This window comes from Geotrypetes seraphini, chromosome 2, assembly GCF_902459505.1.
Source record: "Geotrypetes seraphini chromosome 2, aGeoSer1.1, whole genome shotgun sequence".
Taxonomy (NCBI): Eukaryota; Metazoa; Chordata; class Amphibia; order Gymnophiona; family Dermophiidae; genus Geotrypetes; species Geotrypetes seraphini.
Window position 1 is genome coordinate 291394095 of NC_047085.1, and position 22511 is coordinate 291416605.

Below are 22511 nucleotides of genomic sequence, written 5' to 3' on the forward strand. Positions count from 1 at the left end.
TTCACGACCTGGTGGTCCTCATTCGCACGGACAATCAGGTTGCCATGTATTATGTCAACAAGAAGGGGGGCAAGAGATCGGCCTCCCTCTGCCAGGAAGCTCTCAGAGTCTGGGATTGGGCGATTCGCCACAACACCTTCCTCAAAGTTGTCTACATTCAGGGGAAAGACAATGCCTTGGCAGACAACTTAAGTCGTCTCCTCCAGCCTCACGAATGGACCCTCCATTCCAGGCCCCTTCATCAGATCTTCTCTCAGTGGGGGACGCCTCAGATAGACCTTTTTGCGGCTCCACACAACTTCAAACTGCCTCAATTCTGCCCCAGGATCTACATTCCTCATCACCTCGAGGCAGATGCCTTTCTTCTGGACTGGAGGAATCTCTTTCTATATGCATTTCCTCCGTTTCCTCTCATTCAAAAAACTCTGGTCAAGCTGAAATCCGACCATGCCACCATGATCCTGATAGCTCCTCGGTGGCCCAGACAGCCTTGGTACTCCCTTCTACTTCAACTCAGCAGCAGGGAGCCATTCCTTCTTTCACTGTTTCCTTCTCTGCTTACTCAGCATCAAGGATCTCTGCTCCACCCCAACCTGCAGTCTCTCCACCTGACAGCTTGGTTCCTCTCAACGTAACTCCTCGCCAGTTTTCCAAAGCGGTGAGAGATGTATTGGAGGCTTCTCAGAAGCTTGCTACTAGACAATGCTACTCCCAAAAGTGGACTAGATTCTCTACCTGGTGTGTTTCTAATCGTAAGGAGCCTCAACGAGCCTCCCTATCTTCTGTATTGGACTATCTTCTGCACCTGTCTCAGTCTGGCCTCAAGTCTACATCCATACGAGTCCACCTGAGTGCTATTGCGGCTTTCCATCAGCCTTTGCAAGGGAAACCTCTCTCTGCTCATCCTGTGGTTTCCAGTTTTATGAAAGGACTTTTCCATGTCAATCCTCCTCTCAAACCTCCTCCAGTGGCTTGGGACCTCAATGTTGTCCTTTCTCAACTTATGAAACCTCCTTTTGAGTCTCTAAGCAAGGCTCCGCTGAAGTTTCTCACTTGGAAAGTGGTTTTTCTGGTTGCCCTCACTTCTGCCCGCAGAGTCAGTGAGCTTCAGGCCTTAGTGGCGGATCCACCTTTCACAGTATTCCATCATGACAAGGTGGTCCTTCGCACTCATCTGAAATTCCTGCCTAAAGTGGTCTCTGAATTTCATCTCAACCAATCAATAGTTCTTCCTCTGTTTTTTCCAAAGCCTCATTCTTATCCTGGAGAATCTGCTCTTCACACTCTGGACTGTAAACGTGCTTTGGTTTTCTACCTGGATCGCACCAAATCACACAGAACTGCTCCTCAACTTTTCGTCTCCTTTGATCCAAACAAGTTGGGACGCCCTGTCTCGAAGCGTACCATCTCCAACTGGATGGCGGCTTGCATTTCTTTCTGCTATGCCCAGGCTGGATTACCCCTTCCCTGTAAAGTCACAGCCCATAAGGTCAGAGCAATGGCGGCCTCTGTTGCCTTCCTCAGATCGACACCGATTGAGGAGATTTGTAAGGCTGCCACTTGGTCCTCGGTTCATACATTCACCTCTCACTATTGTCTGGATGCTTTCTCCAGACGGGATGGACAGTTTGGCCAAACAGTATTACAAAATTTATTCTCCTAAATTGCCAACTCTCCCACCATCCCATTGAGGTTAGCATGGAGGTCACCCACTAGTGAGAATACCTGCCTGCTTGTCCTGGGATAAAGCAATGTTACTTACCGTAACAGTTGTTATCCAGGGACAGCAGGCAGCTATTCTCACGTCCCACCCACCTCCCCTGGGTTGGCTTCTCTGCTAGCTACCTGAACTGAGGAGAGACGCCCGGTGCATCGGGCAGGAAGGCACTCGCGCATGCGCGGTGCGGGCATCTCGAAACTTCTGAAGTTTCTTCAAGCAAGTATGCTTGTGAGACGTCCGCATCGGGTCTCTGTCGGATGACATCACCCCACTAGTGAGAATAGCTGCCTGCTGTCCCTGGTTAACAACTGTTACGGTAAGTAACATTGCTTTATCCAGGGACAGCAGGCAGCTATTCTCATGTCCCACCCACCTCCCCTGGGTTGGCTTCTCTGCTAGCTAGCTGAACTGAGGAGACACGCCCGGTGCATCAGGCGGGAAGGCACTTGCGCATGCGCGTTATGGGTGACTCGAAACTTCGAGTTTTCTTCAAAGAAGCATCCACATCGGGGCTCCGTTGGATCACGTCACCCTTTAGTGAGAATAGCTGCCTGCTGTCCCTGGATAACAACTGTTATGATAAATAACATTGCTTTTTGGACTTAGAAACTTCGTTTTTGCTCCAAACTTCACAGATGGCCACCTCAGGACAGGATGGGATGGATTTATGCCTTAAATGTGGTGGATGGCTTGCGGATTCGCAGTGGTGTGTTACGTGCACCGGAGCCCGCAAGGGGCATGAACTGTGCGTGGATGCCGCACTATCCTCCGGGGAGGTTCTAATTGCCTCCAATTCCACCAGAGATTCGTTTCCAGCGTCCGGGACGCCAAATTTGGGCGAGGAGGGTGCTTCTGCGAAACGCAAGCACAGTTCCGGGGATAAGTCTCATAAGTCTTCAAAACACTCCAAATCGGAGTCCCGCAGATTGGCCTGGCCGCCGGGGACTATTTTCCACCGGAATTTGTGGATATGATGTATCAGGCTTTCATGCGAAAGCGGGCTGTGACTGTGTCCCCGCCCTCTCCCCCTCAGACTCCGGTGTGACAGTCTGTGCAGCCTTTTTGTTCCAGCATGTCAGTCTGCTCTCTTGCTGGTCCACCAGAAAGCCAGAGGCACCTTCCTGCTATTGCCTTACTGCCTGCATCAATTTCTATGCCGTTGCTGTTGCACGGCTCTTTGGCGGGCTCCACTGATGTGGCTAGCCTAACGGATATCGGGGATTCCTGGAGCTCTGGGGTCCACGATCTGGGTAAGGATCAGGCGGTGCGCAGGCTATTTAAGTCCAGTTGACTTCCTGATCTTATCTCTGAATCCCTGCAGACGTTGAAACTTGATTCTGACTCCGTGGTTCAGGCGGAGTGTTTCGTAATGAGTTCTAAGCCCCCGCTTTCCGCTTCCTTTCTGGATCATGCGGATTTGACGGAAATGCTTTTGGAAGTTTGGGAGGCCCCGGAGGGTCACCTGAAGTGCGCTAGGGCCATGGCGAACTTGTATCCCATGGCTTTGGAATTTTCCGAGCACCTAGTCCCGCCGAGGGTGGATTCGGCAGTGGTTCAGGTCACTAAATGTACCTCCTTGCTGTCGGATGGAGGGGTGGTCCTGAAGGATGGCTAAGACCGTAAACTGGATTTTGTCATGAAGCATCTTTTTGATTCTGCTGTGATGGGGTTGTGAGCTGCAGCGGCCACTTCTTTTGTGGCCCAGGCATGTCATACTAAACTTTGTCAGGATCCTGAAAAGGTTGTCCTTAGGGATCTCGATTTCCTGGTCTCTGAAGTGAATAATTTGGCAGACACCCTCTATGATATTTTGAAGGTTTTTGCTAAACTGGGAGCTTATTCAGTTTCTGCTAGGAGGATGTTATGGATTCGCCAGTGGTCGGGTGATTCTTCATCCAAGGCTACTCTGAGCAAGCTGTCATCCAAAGGTTCACTCTTATTTATTCAGGGTTTGGATGATCTTATGGTAAGTGTGCAGGACCGTAAGCCTAAGGTGCTTCCTGGTCCTAGATCTCGTCCCTTCTGGAGGACCTCGCAGTTCGCCGGACCCCTTGCGGCGGGACTGCGTTTCGGAGCCTAATATAGATCTCGCTTTGGAGGTACAGCGCGCCCGCAGCCTCCCAACTCTTGACCTTCGGTCTCTTCCAAAAGAAAATTATGATGCCAGGGCTCTGGCGGGGCCTCCCTGAATCGGGGGGTGGCTGTCGGCCTTCCTTCCGAAATGGCTGAAGATAACCTCGGACCAGTGGGTTCTAGAGGTAGTCAGGGAAAGTCTGCGTTTGCACTTTTTTCGGCCACTGGCATTTTTTCATGTCCTCTCCCATGCGTCCTACAGGACGACTTGGGTTGTGGGAGATACTTCATCGTGCCAAAGAAGGACTCTGTCGATTGCAGACCAATTCTACCCTCAAAGCAGTGAATACATTCTTGCGAGTTCTGCATTTCCGGATGGAAACGATGGCACTCAGGGAGTTTTTGGCTTCCTTGGATCTCACGGAAGCGTATCTCCACATCCCGATTTTTCCAGCACATCGGAGGTTCCTGCAGTTTCATGTTCTCGGGAGGCATTTCCAGTTTGCAGCGCTCCCTTTCGATTTAGAATCAGCGTCCAGAGCCTTTACCAAGATCATGATGGTGGTGGCTGCCCATCTGCTATCTCTGGGTGCACTGGTGCATCCGTACTTTGATGACTAGCTGATCAGAGCTCCCTCATGGGAGCAGGGCCACTTGGCGGTTTGCCAAGTGGTATCTCTACTGGAGCATCTCGGATGGGTGATCAATCTGAAGAAGAGTTGCCTCATACTGACCCAGGAGTTGGAGTACCTGGGTATCCAGTTCAATTCAGGTCTGAGCTGGGTGTTTCTTCCAGAATCCAGAAAATTTAAACTCAGGAGTGCAATTCGGAACATGTTGGCGGTCCCTGCTCTGATGGCCTGGCAGTACTTGCAGGTGTTGGGTCTTATGGTGGCAACCATAGATGTGATTCTGTGGGCAAGAGCTCACCTGCGTTCTCTTCAGCTTTTACTTCTGTCGAGGTGGAATCCCTAGAGAGATGCATTGGGGATAAAGCTGCCTTGGTTGGCAGTGATGCACAGCAATATGCTGTGGTGGTTGAACCCAGTCACTCTGTCCACTCTGCAGGTCTTGGATTGGGTGACCCTGACTACAGACACGAGTCTCTCCAGTTGGGGAGCAGTTTGCATGACTGTCCCAGTCCAGGGCCGCTGGACACCGAGAGACGATGGTCAATCAATTGGCTGGAGCTACGAGCGATCCGGTTAGCTTTGCTACGGTTCCAAGTGAATCTCCATAGGAAGGCTGTCCGTGTGTTCTCGGACAATGCGACGGATGTTGCCTATGTCAACCGTCATTGGAGGCTCGGATGCTCTTTGCATGGGCGGAGCATCATCTCTTGGCTTTATCTGCAGCTCATGTGGCTGGCATCGACAACGTTCAGGCAGACTTCCTCAGTCATCAGACTCTGGACCAGGGAGAATGGTCCCTGTCCGAGCTGGCTTTCAGGGCCATAGTGCGCTGCTGGGGGCATCCAACCTTCGATCTGATGGCGTCCTCAGTGAACAGGAAGGCGGACAGATTCTTCAGCCGCCGACGAGAGGTCGGCAGCATCTGACTCGACGCTCTGGTTTTAGTACAAGTCCCCCGTCACTGGGAAGAGAGGTGCGCTTTGTTACTTGTGCCACCAAGGAATCCACCTTGGCTGCTCCAAAAACTGCTCACAGTGGATACAAGCGGGACATAGCTCTAGCACTCTTCAAAGTACCTTCCAGAAAGTCAAACTGCTCAGAGACCATAAAACTCATATCCGGATGCCAGGGAAAGGGCACAGAGTGCAAGCGCCCACTACAAAGCTATGGAGAAGTGGACAGAGCTGGCTGAGTCAGTAAGTTCAATTCCTGGTAAGATTCAGTAGGAAGTTAAGGCAGAGCCGCAAACTTAATTAAGCGCAGGGCAGTAAGATTATCACCATGATCCGGATCCAGCACACAAGCCAGAATCCCCCAATCTGGGAAGAGCTGCACTGTCAAACAATGGATCAGAGAGGTCAGGATCAGCATCCGGATCCCCAAAATCATGAGCAGGCAGAACAACAGGTGAAGGCAAGGACACACCCGAAGGTACCATACCACCCAAAAACGTCCTGGGGGGAAAGGAGACTGCTCAGGAGAAGAACCACACTTTTTTTAAAACTTTGATTACAAATCTTCATGATTTTAGAGAAAATATCCGGCTTCTGGGGCATAGAGTCACCCTTAGATGACTTAAATTCACGTCTTAGGCTGCGGAAGGTCCATAGCCAGGCTGACCAAAGAACCATCCTTGCCGAGTCCCGAAAGTAATGGAGGCCACCCCGCCGGGCTGGCTGAGCGTCTGATCACCTGCTTCTGTGGGGGAGCGGGGAAAGCTAAGCCAGTCGCCATAGCCCCCCAGCTGTGCCACGTGGCATGTGGTGCAAGGATGCTCTAAAAGCACTAAATTTGTGCAATCCTGGCATGAATTCACAAGAAGAGACCCCAAGGACTCCATCCCAGCAGTTTTCCAGGCAAGAATCAAAGTTTTGAAGAAGCAGGGAGAAGAAGAAAAAAAGATTCCTAAAAATCCAAGATAGCCGCCAGCACCAAATTTACACCAAAAATGTGATATTTTTCACACTTCCCAAAGTCCAAAAACGGTGATTTTAGGATTTTTGCAGGGAACATGCAGAAACTCAGAAAACCCCACTTCTTAAATTTTCTCCGATGTCTCGTACAAGCTGTCAGCTCCTTGTACTCACTGTGACCTGATACACTAGACTCCACAGTTCTTTCTCGATAGCTGTAGAAGAATTCACTGCCACAATGCTGGGAATGCTCTCACAAAGCTGATCGTTGGGCTGCCAGTCAGACTTTACGGTCTGACTGTGCCTTCACCCCAGCAGACCACCAGATGCGCACCAGGACGGGTGGAGGTGTGAAAACACAACCAGCCCCCTAAGCATGCCTAACAGTCTGCGCTCGTTCAAGGACGGCCATGAGCTCCAAGGAAAACTGCAGATTGACTTACAGGTAACCAAAATGGGATCGGCCTGTCAGCTGAAAACCGAAGTCTGTTAATTCTCAAGCAGGCAGAGCTCCAAAATTGCTTCAGACATGAAATTAACCAAAAAGGGGACGACATTACATAGAATTTATAACAACAAAATGGGGAGAGCAGAACGCACACAACTGCAGACATGCTTGCAGAAGGAAAGACTAGAGGGCACTAAACTGATCAATGAAGTACTACAGAGGCAGAGTGGATTCCTTCTGCAGAGCATGATGCGAGTATGGGGAAATAACCCTATTGTTTAGAATGTCTTACCTATTGCACTGGAAAGAGGTTTTTGTGCTTTTTAACTAAAGTTCTCTTTTAAATAGTAAATGATGGCAAAAAAGGACCAGTTGATCTAATTCGTCTTCCCAGTTGACTTTTCTGATATTCTACCCTTTGAGTAAATGAATAAATAAGGTAAATTTGGGAAACTGATGCTAGCACCCTTCCACAAATCTTTTAACTGACTTTTAAACTCTTTTCTTATCACTTCTCTATTTATTGCTTCCAAGCATATTTAAATTCTAATTATAGTACTTGCTTCACTACCTTTTTTGGTTTTTGCTAGTTCTGTGATTGGTCCATGTAGTATACTTTTGTGCCTTACCATTATGTTTTCAAATAATTAAAACTGTCATCAGATCTAGTGAGGTTGTAGCCTGAATATCCAATTGCCTCATTCAACTTAAGATAGTACATAATTATTACCGCTTCATATAGGTGACCCCAGTCTTTTTGTACTCATTGACTGACATTTTCTTGTACTAATGAGTCATTTAGGGGTTTGTTTGTTTTTTTACTAAGCTATGCTAATAGATTTAGTGTAGACTAACAAATTAGTGTGTGCTGAATCCTAAGAAACCCATAAGTATGAAATGGGCTTTTTAGCATTTATCGTTCACTAAATCCATTAGTGCACCTTAGTGAAAGGACCCCTTAATTTCTTACTTACTGAGTTCAACCAGTAAAGATGCAATGTGTTAATCAGGGCAGGATTAACCAATAGGCCCAGTAGGCACGTCCCTAGGGCCCAAAATGGTCAGGGGGGCCCGATGAAGGAGGACATCAACATTGTTTTTTCCAAACAGCAATGGGCCTCTCCAGCATCGATCAGCAACGCGGGCCCCATGATCAGCAACGCGGGCCCCCCCATTAGCAACGCGGCTTCCCCCCCATCGACAGAAAGTAAGACAAACAAGCAACGTGGATAAGAAAGGCAACGGGAACTGTAATTTTGCAAGCGGTGCTGCTTGCCCAAAGCTTCCCTCTGACGCAGCTTCCTGTTTCCGCCTGGGCGCATAGTGGGGTGGGGCGGGGCAGGGGGCCCAGTGTACTTGTGTGCCTAGGGGCCCTTGATGAATTAATCCTGCCCTGGTGTTAATCATTGCATTGTTGTTTAAAAGTTTCAGCTAAATCAGATTGACAAAAAAGATGGGTAGTTTTATATATCTAAAACAGTAGATAATAAATAATATGGCACATATTTAGAATTTAAAATAAAGGAGTCCTTTAATCAAACTGTGGTAAAAAATTGACCTTAGCATGTTCTTATGCAACTTATTCCCATGTGATAAGGCCATTTCTACCAGAGAGATAAAATAGCCACTTTTTCTCATTAGTGCATGGTTGTTAGCACTTGAGCCCCTACTGCCACCTATGTTGGCAATAAGGGCTTACATGCCATGAGCTAGTGCATGGCAATGTAACTGCACCAAATGATTAGCACAGAGCACACCCACTCTCCACCCTCAGACCTGCCCCAGCACTAAAAAAATTATTTTTAGAGAATGGGTAGTGTGAACTGATCCCAAAATTATTCTATGATACCTGAGCATGCCATGTAGTAAGACAGTTTTAGATTTAGTAAGCACACATTAGTGCTTACCACAGCTTAGTAAATGGACCCCAAATAATAGTTAATATTTTTATCCTAGGAAATGTAAATGGACCCCAGAATAGTTAATATTTTTATCCTAGGACAAGCAGGCAGCCTATTCTCACATATGGGTGACATCATCCACGGAGCCTGGATGCGGACAGCCTCACAAGCAGACTTGCTTGTAGAAACTCAGAAGTTTAGAGTCTGCCGCACCACGCATGCGCAAGTGCCTTCCTGCCCAGCACAGGGCGAGTCTCCTCAGTTCTCAGTTTTCCACGGAGCCGAGAAGTCTGTCTTTGACGCTCTGCGGTGAACTTTGTTCGCTTTGTGTCTTCTCTTCACCACGGTTTGTGTTTATTTTCTTTTAGCCGAATTGCTGTGCCTTTTTCTTTCTCTTAGTAAAAAAAAAAAAAAAAAAAGTTTAATTTTTTCGTCGGCTGACTGGTGGGACGGGTTGCGCGCCTGCAACTTGCGGGCTTTGACTTCGCGGTGGCTATCTTCCCTCCTATGTCCCGGCAAGCCACGGGCTTCAAGAAGTGATTTCATGGATCCACACTGCTGATGTCTTTGCTGTCTCGGGCCTGACCATAGTCCGAAGTCGTGTGAGCACTGTGCTACTCTTCAACTTTGAGCCATTAAATGTCGTCGGGTTCAAGTGGAAAAGCTGTTCAGGATGGACTCTTCAGCTACACCTGACTCAGTCAAGACTTCAACCAGAGGTGGTCCTGTTTCCACAACCCTGACCTCGAGTCTCATTAGACCTTCCTCATTCGGATCGTCTTTGGCCTCGAATACACCTGCTTTATCTTCCCCTGAGCTTACCTCAGGTCAGATACCTAAGCAGAAGGTTCCTGCGGTGGTCCTCAAGCTATCCAAGCATCAATCCTCCAAGCCGAAGCATGCTTCTACTGCCACCTCGGAGCCTTTAGCCTCAGCAAGTGGTCCAGTTTCAGTCTCAGATCCACAATTGCAGGCTTCTCTCCAGACCATGTTAGAGCAGCAATTTGTTTGGTTACTGAGCAAATACGGTCCTGCCTCGACTCTGCTTCCCATCCAGCCTGGGCAATCAGCAGTCTCTCACAAGGTCGAGTCTCTGCCTGTGCTTCAAGCTGAGTCTATACACTCTATGCAAGGAGTTGAGTCTGTGAGTGTCTGGTCTGGAATCTACGTACTCTATGCAAGGAGTCGAGTCTTTGCGAGTGTCTCAACAGGAATCTTCACACTCTATACAAGGAGCTGAATCTTTGGGAGTGCTTTGAGATTCCTCGATCCAAGCCACTGAATCTATGGGATTTCGATCTACAGCTTCTAGCCCTATTCATTCACAAGTGGCACTGCCCATTTCCAGGCATAGGGCAAAGTCTCCTCGATCTCACTTGAGACCTTCTTTCAGGCAGCACTCTCGTCATAGATCGAGGCCCTCATCGAGGCATCCATCGAGGCACAGGTCTTCTTCCGCAGAAAAGCCTTCCTTCTCCAGACCTCCATCCAGGCTTTCCAGCTCTTCGAGGCCTCCAATGCCTCGATTAAGGTCACCAATTGCACTGAGGATTCAACTGCTTCCAATGCCTCCTCCAAGTCTGTCTATTCCTTGGGTTTACCAATACTCCAGAGAGGCTTCGCCTTCATTCTCCACTCGAGGCGCCTTGAGGTCATCGAGTCCTTCTCAAGGCCAGGCTCTGGCAGATCAATTGTCCTTTTCTTCCTTTCTTTGTCAAATGGCTGATGACCTGTATATTAAATTGAACACTGGTTCTAAATACTCTGCTTCAACCTCCTGCAGAGTCACTCAAGCTTCCTCTTAATAGGCTTCTGTTTCAAACGAAATCTGGAGACTCCTTATGCTATACCTGCTGTTCCAGGCAAATTAGAATCGAGGTATAGAACTCTACATTGCAAGGGTTTTGAGAATTCACAATTATCTCATCAATCCCTCCTTGTGGAATCCTCATTGAAGAAGCCCCATCCTTCCAGAGTCTATGCCACAGTACCTCCTGGAAGAGAGGGTAAGACCATGGACAAGTTTGGCCGTCGCCTTTATCGGAATTCCATGATGGCCTCCAGAGTCCTCAACTATAATCTTATCTTCACTACTTATTTTAAGTTCCTGATTGATCATCTTCCAGGTTTTATGAAAAACCTGGATCAACATAGACATGTGGAGTTTCTAGAGCTCACTGCTACCTTGGCGCAACTCTGGTTACATCTTCTCCAGTCATCTTATGATGCCTTTGAACTTTCTTCCAGGGTCACTGCTTTTTCAGTAGCTATGCGCAGTCTGGCCTGGCTTCGCACCATTGATATGAACCCCAATCTTCATGACCGTCTGGCTAATATTCCCTGTGAGGGCAATGACCTCTTTCATGAATCCATAGAGGCCGCCACCAAGAAGTTGTCTGAACATGAGAAATCTTTTGCTTCAATTGTCAGACCAAAGCCAAAGCCAGCTACTGCAAAAACTTCTCAATCTCTTCTATGCTTCCAGAGGTGTTATCCTCCAAGGGTGGCTCCTTACACTCGAGCACCTCCCAAGAAACAACAGCAGCAGAAGCAACAGAAATTTCAGCCTTCTGCTGGGCCTAAGGCTCCACAGCCTTTTTGACTGTCTCAAACAGAGCATAACCTCCATCGTTCTGCCTCTGTCGCCCTTCCCCCCATAGGAGGTTGTCTCCATTATTTTTACCATCAATGGGAGACCATTACATCCAACCTCTGGGTGATGTCAATAATCAGGGAAGGATACTCTCTTCATTTCACTCAGGTTTCACCAGAGCTTCCTCCAAGAGAGTATCCTTCCAGTCCATCCCAGACCGCCCTTCTTCTTCAGCAAGCTCAAGCTCTGCTTCATCTCCATGCCATCTAGGAAGTTCCTCTGGAACAGCAGAGCAGGGGTTTTTACTCCCGTTATTTCCTAGTTCCGAAGAAGACGGGCGATCTGTGACCCATTCTGGATCTCAGGGCTCTCAACAAATTTTTAGTCAAAGAAAAGTTTTGCATGCTGTCCCTGGCATCCCTCTATCCCCTTCTAGATCAGAACGATTGGTTAAGTTCTCTAGATCTCAAGGAGGCTTACACTCACATTCCCATTCACCCAGCCTTCCGTCAATGCCTCAGATTTTGGGTGGGGAGTCTGCATTATCAATACAGAGTGCTACCCTTCGGCCTGGCATCATCTCCCAGAGTGTTTACCAAGTGCCCAGTGGTGGTAGCAGCAGCTCTAAGAAACCATGGTCTTCAGGTGTTTCCCTACCTAGACGACTGGCTCATCAAAGATTCAACATCTCAGGGGGTTATTGTAGCGATCCAACTGATCTACGTGGTTCCTACAAAGCTTGGGATTCAAAATCAACTTTCTCAAATCCCAACTTCAGCCCACTCATAATCTACAGTTCATCGGGACTGTTCTGGACACTATCCAACTCAGAGCATTCCTTCCTCAACAATGTCTGGATGCTCTTCTTCAGCTCTGTCACAAAGTGTCTTCCCGCTCTTCACTCTCAGCGAGACACATGATGATACTACCAGGTCACATGGCCTCAACAGTTCAAGTGGCTGAAGCAGCGGCTTGGAAGCAGGGAGCCGGGACAGGAGAGGTGCGGCGGTGAGGAGCGGGTAGCGGCGAGAGTTAGCTCCGCCCACCCGCGTCACCAGCCGCGACACCAGCGCCGGACTCCCCCTTAAGAGAAGGGAGCCGGCGCGAAGGCAGACACAGCAGCCGCGTGGCTGAAGCAGCGGCTTGGAAGCAGGGAGCCGGGACAGGAGAGGTGCGGCGGTGAGGAGCGGGTAGCGGCGAGAGTTAGCTCCGCCCACCCGCGTCACCAGCCGCGACACCAGCGCCGGACTCCCCCTTAAGAGAAGGGAGTCGGCGCGAAGGCAGACACAGCAGCCGCGTGGCTGAAGCAGCGGCTTGGAAGCAGGGAGCCGGGACAGGAGAGGTGCGGCGGTGAGGAGCGGGTAGCGGCGAGAGTTAGCTCCGCCCACCCGCGTCACCAGCCGCGACACCAGCGCCGGACTCCCCCTTAAGAGAAGGGAGCCGGCGCGAAGGCAGACACAGCAGCCGCGTGGCTGAAGCAGCGGCTTGGAAGCAGGGAGCCGGGACAGGAGAGGTGCGGCGGTGAGGAGCGGGTAGCGGCGAGAGTTAGCTCCGCCTACCCGCGTCACCAGCCGCGACACCAGCGCCGGACTCCCCCTTAAGAGGGGGGTGCCAACGGCTCGCGGCCGTTCGGCGTGCGGCGAAGGCGAGCGGCAAAGGCGCTCGCCTTAGCGAGAGCGCCTTTGTGAAGGAGCCTTAGAAGGAGCACAGGCAGCCCAGCAGCGAATTCTAAACTTCTAACTAAAAAAAAAAAAAAATATACCTTTTCTTCTGTTCCCATTCTTCTCTTCTCTCTCTATTCTTTCAGCTAGCTGCACGCCAAGCTAACTCACACTCAGCTAACCCCTTTCAGATACCCTCAGCTCTTAACTTCTTATTCTCTCAGACACCTAAATCTTTCATAATCTCGCACTAGCTCTCAGCAGGATTTTTCTAACTCTCCCTTCTCTTTCTAATTTACTGACAGGCTGACCTAATTCACAACTTGAAGATGGCAGGGAGGACTAGAAGCGCCAAGGGTACAACCACATCCAGCATTCCAGTCACCATGGGGACCCTGGAGGAGATCACGGACGGCGAACGAAGGGAGGAGGACTCAGGGCGGTGGACAGAGGTCTCCGTGCAGACCGAATCCATCCCCCGACACTACACTACAGTCTCCACGCAGACAGAGGAGGCTGCTCAGCTGGATGGAGCCCTCATGCAAGAACTACGGAGCCTCAGGGAGGAGGTGGTTCGCCTGAGAAGCATCCGAGAGGATGAAGCCTACATCGACGGAGTCGTTCAGGAGTTGTCCCAAATTACAGAGCAGACCAACGACAAGTCCATTCTTGAGACACCCAAATCATCAGTTTTTAAGCCAACATTTGGGTTACAGGAAATGGCTGGCGGCAATGACACCTGGCAGTTGGTGACCTCATCCACAGGTAAACATAGAAGATCCCCCCTCCTTTTTTCAATCTCTTCATCCTCTTCTTTTTCTCCCCAACAGGCCGACCCTACATCAACCCCTCATCTCGTCCTGAAGAATAGATTCCAGATTCTTCAGGAAGAAGCTGCCGACAAGGTACAGGAGCAGGCCCAGCACGAAGAACTCGAAGAACAGGCCCAACACGCAACCCCATCTGCTGACCGACTTCCTCCTCCTCCACAACGGAAGAAGCGCAGAGTTATAGTCATCGGGGACTCCATGCTGAGGGGCACCGAGGGACCAATCTGCAGACCGGATGCACAATCAAGAGAGGTTTGCTGTCTGCCTGGTGCCAAAATACGGGACATCACCACCAGCCTAGGGAAATTACTTACACCTCATGACCATTTTCCTATGCTTCTTATCCATATAGGTACGAATGACACTGCCAGGAACACCCCAGAAACCATCGCCAGAGACTTCGGAGCCTTGGGTGAGAGGCTGAAGCAGACGAGTGCGCAGGTAGTCTTCTCGTCAATCCTACCAGTTAGAGGCAAGGGAAGAGCCAGAGATGAATGCATCCTGAGAACGAACGAATGGCTACGAGGATGGTGTCGAGATATGAACTTCGGATTCCTGGATCATAGAGAAGCGCTGCAAGGACTACAGGGACCAGACGGACTCCATTTAACCAGCAGAGGTAAGAACATCTTCGGACACCGACTAGCCCGCCTACTTCGCAGGGCTTTAAACTAGGTAAGTTGGGGGAGGGGACCTACTCATATACTGGGGTGGAAAGGAACTATACTGATGGGACGAGTCGACACTCAAATTCCGAGGTAAGGACCCAATATGCAAACAGTTCTCTTGGAGCCACACAGACTCGGTCAGGAATAGCCTTACAGGGACTCAGCAAACACAAAGTGTGGAGGGCCATGTATGTTAATGCACACAGTTTAGGCAATAAAATTCTAGAACTAGAAACTGAAATAAGGGATGCCAACCTAGACGTGGTGGCAATATCCGAGACTTGGTTCACTGACGCACATGGGTGGGATATGGCTATACCGGGGTACAATCTACTTCGTCAGGACAGAGAGGGCAGGTTAGGTGGAGGGGTAGCACTATACATTAAGGAAGACATCAAAACTACCAGGATCACTGATGTCAAGTATACCGGGGAGTCCCTCTGGGTTAATCTGGCACGAGGTAGTAAAAAATGCCTGTATCTTGATGTGGTATACAGACCTCCAAGACAACCGGAAAACATGGATGCAGAATTAATTGAAGACATAGAGAATATAACTCTACGGGGTGACACTGTGCTGCTAGGGGACTTCAACATGCCTGACGCAGACTGGAACACATTTTCAGCAGCAACCAGCAGCAGCAGGAGGCTTCTGAACTCCATAAAAGGAGTACATCTCAGACAGATGGTAACGGAGCCCACTAGGGCCCAGACGATCCTAGACCTGGTACTCACAAACGGGGAAAGCATCTCAGAGGTCTCAGTAGGAGATACGCTAGCCTCCAGCGACCATAACATGGTATGGTTCAACATTGGGAAAGGATCCCCTAAATCAATTTCAAAAACAAAGGTGCTCAACTTTCGGGGTGCCGACTTCGCACGTATGGGAGATCACGTTCATCAGACGTTACAGGACCAAGCAGAGACCGGCAATGTGGAAACTATGTGGTCGTACCTGAAATCATCCATACACGAAGCAACTAATCGCTACATAAAATCAGTAGATAAACGGCAAAGAAACAACAAACCCCAATGGTTCACTGAAGAGATCTCACTCCTCATTAAGGAGAAGAAAAAAGCATTTCTTTCCTACAAACGCACCCAGAGAAGAGAAACTAAAGTAGAATATAAGACCAGATCGGCAGCGGTCAAAACAGCAGTTAGGGAGGCCAAACGTCGAGTGGAAGAAACTCTGGCAAAAAACATTAAAAAAGGGGACAAATCCTTCTTTAGGTATATCAGCGATAGGAAAAGGAACACAGATGGTATAGTACGCCTTAGACAACCGGACGGAAACTACGCGGTGGCGGATTCAGAAAAAGCAGAACTACTAAATGAATATTTCTGCTCAGTCTTCACCTGCGAAGCACCAGGACACGGACCACAGTTGATGATAATACAAGACGTGGATGACCCGTTTCAGAACTTTGAGTTCACTCCTGGGGACGTCTACAACGAACTGGCAAGGCTAAAGGTAAACAAGGCCATGGGACCGGACAATTTACACCCAAGAGTGCTCAGAGAATTGAGAGATGTCCTGGCAGAACCGTTGGCGGTGCTCTTCAATCTCTCACTAAGTACGGGGAAAGTTCAGTTGGACTGGAAAACAGCCAACGTCGTTCCTCTACATAAAAAGGGTTGCAAGGCTGAAGCTGCGAACTATAGACCGGTAAGCCTCACCTCTATAGTGTGCAAACTCATGGAAACACTAATTAAGTATAAATTAGATACGATCCTGAACGAGGGAAATCTCCGGGATCCCAGCCAACATGGATTCACCAAGGGTAGGTCATGCCAGTCCAATCTAATAAGCTTCTTTGACTGGGTAACAAGAAGACTGGACTCAGGAGAGTCCCTGGACGTCGTGTACCTGGACTTCAGCAAAGCGTTTGACAGCGTCCCACACCGCAGGCTGCTGAATAAGATGAAATCTATGGGATTAGGAGAGACTCTAACTGCATGGGTTAAAGATTGCCTTAGTGGCAGACTTCAGAGGGTGGTGGTCAACGGTACCCTTTCTAAAATGTCAGAGGTGACCAGCGGAGTGCCACAGGGTTCGGTCCTGGGCCCACTCCTCTTCAACATATTCATTAGGGATCTGACTCAAGGGCTCCAAGGCAAGGTAACCTTATTCGCTGATGACGCCAAACTATGCAATGTAGTAAACGGCTATAATCTTCAGGATGCTATGGAGCACGACCTGCGTACTTTAGAAAGTTGGTCCTTGATCTGGCAGCTGGGCTTCAATGCCAAGAAATGTAAGGTCATGCATCTCGGCAACGGAAATCCTTGCAGAACTTACACCCTGAATGGAGAAACTTTAGCCAAGACTACGGCAGAACGAGACTTAGGAGTAATCATCAGTGCTGACATGAAAGCATCCACTCAAGTGGAGAAGGCTTCATCTAAAGCACGGCAAATGATAGGCTGTATCAAGAGAAGCTTCGTCAACAGGAAACCTGAAGTCATGATGCCACTGTACAGAGCCATGGTGAGACCACATCTGGAATACTGTGTTCAATTCTGGAGGCCACATTACCGTAAGGATGTGCTCAGAGTTGAATCGGTTCAGCGGATGGCCACCAGGATGGTCTTGGGGCTAAAGGGTCTCCCGTACGAAGAAAGACTGAGCAAATTGCAGCTCTACACTCTCGAGGAGCGTAGGGAGAGGGGAGACATGATTGAGACATTTAAGTACATCACGGGACGGGTAGAGGTGGAAGATGATATCTTTCTTCTCAGGGGACCCTCGACCACAAGAGGACATCCGCTCAAGCTCAGGGGAGGGAAGTTCCGTGGAGACACCAGGAAATACTTCTTCACGGAGAGAGTGATTGAGCATTGGAACGAGCTTCCAGTGCAGGTGGTCGAGGCACGCAGCATCTCAGACTTCAAGAACAAATGGGATACCTATGTGGGATCCCTACGAGGTCATGCCAAGGGATAGGGTCACTAGGACTGAATGAGCGGGTCAGTAGAGTGACATTATAATTACAATTATTCTTTAGGGGGTCAGTAGATTTAAGAGGGTGGGTAAATAGTGTGGGCAGACTTGATGGGCTATGGCCCTTATCTGCCGTCATCTTTCTATGTTTCTATGTTTCTATGTTTCTATGTTTTGCCAGACTTCACCTTAGAATTCCTCAGTGGACCCTGGCATCTCAGTGGATGCAGGCTTGCGAATCACTCTCTCGACACATTACAGTCACTCCTTCGTTGAGACAGTCTCTCCGCTGGTGGATGCTCTCTTCCAATCTCTCCAGAGGTTTACTGTTTCAGACACCCCCTCATCAGAAGGTCCTCACCACAGATTCCTCGACCTACGCTTGGGGGGCTCACCTCGACGGTCTCCGTACTCAAGGCCATTGGTCCAGCACGGATCGTCAGTGTCATATCAATCTGTTGGAACTCAGAGCGATCTCCAATGCTCTCAAAGCTTTTTAACATCTTCTTCACGACCAGGTAGTCCTCATTCGGACGGACAACCAAGTCACCATGTACTATGTCAACAAGCAGGGAGGAACGGGATCTCTCCCTCTTTGCCAAGAAGCTCTGAAGGTTTGGGATTGTGCAATCCTTCACAACACCTTCCTGAAAGCTGTCTACATTCAAGGGGAGAAAAATTGTTTGGCAGACAAATTGAGTCGTCCTCACGAATGGACACTCAGTTCCTTGCTTCTTCATCACATTTTTTCTCAGTGGGGAACTCCTCAGATGGATCTCTTTGCATCTCCCCACAACCAAAAACTGCCTCAGTTCTGCTCCAGGATATATTCTCCTCATTACCTCGAGGCAGATGCTTTTCTACTGGAATGGACGAATCTTTTCCTGTATGCATTCCCTCCATTCCCTCTCATTCTCATGACTCTTGTCAAGCTCAAAATGATCATGCCACCATGATTCTGATAGCTCCTCGGTGGACGAGACAACCTTGGTACTCCCTTCTACTTCAACTCAGCAGCAGGGAACCATGCCTTCCACCAGTTTTTCCGTCTCTGCTTACACAGAGTCAAGGATCTCTAGTTCATCCCAACCTGCAGTCTCTACACCTGACAGCTTGGTACCTTTCAACATAACTCCTCTTCAGTTTTCTCAATCTGTATGAGACATTTCAGAGGCTTCTAGAAAGCCTGCCACTAGACAATGCTACCACAAAAATGGACTAGATTTTCTATTTGGTGCATCTCTCATGACAAGGAGCCTCAAGATTCCTCCTTATCTTCTGTTCTGGATTATCTTTTGCACTTATCTACCTCTGGTCTACATCTATCTGAGTCCATCTCGGTGCAATCGCTGCTTACCAATCAGCCTATTAAAGGGAAAACCCCTCTCATCCGGTGGTTTCCAAATTTATGAAAGGACTTTTCAACGTCAAACCTCCTTGCAAACTGCCTCCAGTGGTTTGGGATCACAATGTTGTTCTTGTTCAATTGATGAAGCCTCCATTTGAACCAATGTCTACGGCTCATCTGAAATATCTTACTTGGAAAGTAGTGTTTCTTATTGCCTTCACATCTGCTCGAAGAGTCAGTAAGCTGCAAGCTTTAGTTGCTGATCCTCCTTTCACTGTGTTCCATCATGACAAGGTGATCCTCCGTACTCATCCTAAATTCTTAGCTAAAGTGGTTTCAGAATTTCATCTCAACCAATATATTATACTTCCAGTGTTTTTTCCAAGGCCTCATTCTCATCCTGGAGAAGCAGCGTTTCATAATCTGGACTTTAAATGTGCTTTGGCTTTCTACTTAGAACGCACCAAACCACACAGATCTGTTCCTCAATTATTTTGTCTCCTTCAATGCGAACAAGTTGGGACATCCGATTTCTAAGCGAACCATCTCCAACTGGATGGCTCCTTGTATCTCTTTCTGCTATGCCCAGGCGGGACTGCATCTACAGAGTCACGTCACAGCCCACAAAGTCAGAGCAATGGAGGCTTCAGTAGCTTTCCTCAGATCCACTCCTATTGAGGAAATTTGCAAAGCTGCCACCTGGTCCTCAGTTCATACTTTCATCTCTCATTATTGTCTGGATGTTTTCTCCAGACGGGATGGCCATTTTGGCCAGAGAGTATTACAAAATTTATTCTCCTAAGTTGCCAGCACTCCCACCATCCCATTCTGGTTAGCTTGGAGGTCACTCATATGTGAGAATAGGCTGCCTGCTTGTCCTGGGATAAAGCACAGTTACTTACCGTAACAGTTGTTATCCAGGGACAGCAGGCAGATATTCTCACAACCCTCCCACCTCCCCTGGTTGGCTTCTCTGCTAGCTATCTGAACTGAGGAGACTTACCATATGCTGGGCGGGAAGGCACTCACGCATGCGCGATGCGGCAGACTCAAAACTTCTGAGTTTCTACAAGCAAGTCTGCTTGCACGGCTGTCCGCATCCGGGCTCCGTGAATGACATCACCCATATGTGAGAATAGCTGCCTGCTGTCCTTGGATAACAACTGTTATGGTAAGTACCTGTGCTTTTTCATTTTAGAGAATAATGATTTAAAAATATATTTTTTTATGTTACACAGGAATCTAAGAAATGATGGGATGATTAGAGTGTTAGATTTCTTCAGTTACAAAAAGGAAGTAATAGAAAAAAGTGACAGTACTATATAACAGCATCAGCAACTCAGAGAGACCATCTTTGTTAAGGTATAATCCATATATTTTATAGAAAAAAAATTAAATGTTTAAAATGGGTAATCCATGTACATTGCAGTGTTAATTACATACAACTTGATACTTTATTAAAATAAATTTGTTACAGTTTGCATCTTTCTGTTGGAGCATATTTTTATAGTTATTTTTCTCCTGATGAACAAATTTGATGTGTATATTTTACAAGGACCTTTTTAAAATAAACATTATCGATTTTTAAAAATATTGCTGAATTCTATTTAAAAGAATAAATATTACTGAATTATAATTTAACTGAATATATACTAGAAACCAGTTTATTTTAAAAAGGTGGGTTAATCTTCAAAAACACTTTTCTGGATAAGTGCTGCACACCAGGATACAGTCACAGTACATGGGCTTGTCATGCCACTGGGGCTTGTGCGCATCTGAGAAGCTGAAAGCTATGCGTCGGTAGTTTCACTACCAGCAGGGCCTTCCAAGGCAACAGGTTTCAGTGGAGATGTTAGACTAATGATGCAGTGTTGGAGGTGGAGGATTGCATTTGATAACGACAACAGCAACAACATCAAATTTATACTGCACAGAAGAAAAAGCCTGGCAATCTACTTCTGTATTCTGCCACGAAAATTTGATGATGTTCATCAAGTTGCTAGGACTCGAATACGTGTTGATTGCACCTATCAATCAAATCAACATCCAGGTAACAGAAACATAGAAATATGATGACAGATAAAGGCCAAATGGCCCAATCTAGTCTGCCTATCTGCATTAACCATTATCTTTTCCTCTGTCTAAGAGATCCCACGTGCCAATCCCATGCCTTCTTGAATTCAGATACATTCTCTGTCTCCACCACGCCCATTGGGAGACTGTTCCACACATTTACCACCCTTTCTGTAAAAAAGTATTTACTTAGGTTACTTCTGAGCCTTTCACCTCTTAACTTAATCCTATGCCCTCTCATTCTGGAGCTTCCTTTTCAAATGAAAGAGACTCGCCTCATGTGCATTTATATCATGTAGGTACTTAAATGCTGTCAGATATACTGTAGAGATCAATGAGCTCCCAAATGTAAGATGAGTTTCCAAATGTAATCTTTCGTGTTTAAAGTGTGTATTTGGCTAGTCTTTTGTGGGTGTGCTGAGAGGCCCTGAGTTCAGGCCTCAGAGGAGCAGTGGGAAGTTGAATTAATGACAACAATAGCTAGGAGGTTGCATAAAAAATATATTTTATAGGAATATGCTTAATAATACAAATTGTCACCACCTGGCCTTCGCTAGGGTAGCCGTAGTGCCATGGCGGGTGACTATGCCGACATAAGCACGGCACTCAAAAGGGAGAATTGCCCTTCAGGGTGAGTATGCCAAAACTATACAAGTCAGGTTCATTGCAAACTTAAACAGCAAAAAAACCTCCCAAACAGTTCTGGCTTTCCAAAGGATAAGTTCAGGTTTATTATATCACCTTTTCCAAGGGTGACAAGCTCAGACTCTCAGGTAAGTTTATATCATTAAGCAGAAAAACGCACAAAAAAACAACAACCCTGGCTTCTAACCATTCAGCCAAGCTTTGGTAAGTCCCACAGAGTTCAGCTCTTTCTGGGCTTCTTTTACTCCCCAAGAAGGCCCAGAAAACAAATTATCAGCAAAACAAAACAATTCTCAAAAGAAAAACCAAACACTATAACCGTGCTTAGGACTGGCGCAAAAAGACCACAGCCCAGCAAGGTACCCGGACTTCAGTAGTCCTAACCAAGTCATCTTCACCAGGCCCTTGTGTGCAATATCAGTGTCAAACTTTCATCAAGGTTAGTCAGATTAACAGTTTATATGCCTGCCTCTCACCAGCATTGGCAGGTGTTTGCTCCATGGAGCTAATTGCGGGGCCTCAAGTTGCTGTGTTGCTTTTAATAACTTTTTCTACAGAAAAAGTATCCCACAAAAGAATATCCCACCCGGATTTCACAGCACACACACCCCAACTTCATATACTCCCTAGCAATGCCAAAATACTGCAGGGTTTTTTGGTAACAGGAAAAAAACCCCAAAAGAAACAGTTCCAGCAGTTCATTGCTATCAGCTAGTTGTAACAGTAAAAGGTTTCACCAAGCATAAATACAAAAGAGAAGGAAACCCCCCCAAAATGGTTACTTACCAACCATGCAGAGGTTTATTTTCATTTCCTCTGAAAGAGTAGGATCCGGCTCTGGCTCAGCAATTTCCATGCTTTCACCTCCTAAGCGTAGCTCCGGAGTCTGGGGTTCTTCAGGACCCTGCCATTCCATTTGGTCGTCTTCTTGTGATCGCTGCTTGACCTGGCGAGCTCTTTTCAGCCACTGCTCCTGCACTGCTCTGCTTAGCTTCTGCAAGATAGGCTTAAGTTTGGTAGGGCCATACCCAAACCTAGCTGAGATAGAAGCAGGCTTCAGCTC

The 22511-nt window shown here is 47.8% G+C and overlaps 1 protein-coding gene across 3 annotated transcripts in view; it reads left to right on the forward strand.

The window, feature by feature from the left end:
• ROPN1L (rhophilin associated tail protein 1 like) overlaps nucleotides 1–22511 on the forward strand; it is a 208719-nt gene that overhangs the window by 157740 nt on the left and 28468 nt on the right. For 2 of the 3 annotated variants that reach the window (XM_033934263.1, XM_033934261.1), the window contains exon 6: nucleotides 19969–20282. In XM_033934263.1, coding sequence (XP_033790154.1) covers nucleotides 19969–20056 — 88 coding nt within the window. In that variant the 3' untranslated portion in view covers nucleotides 20057–20282. Of the gene's footprint in view, nucleotides 1–19968; nucleotides 20283–22511 lie in introns of those variants that run through there. The other variant, XM_033934262.1, reaches the window with a different exon arrangement.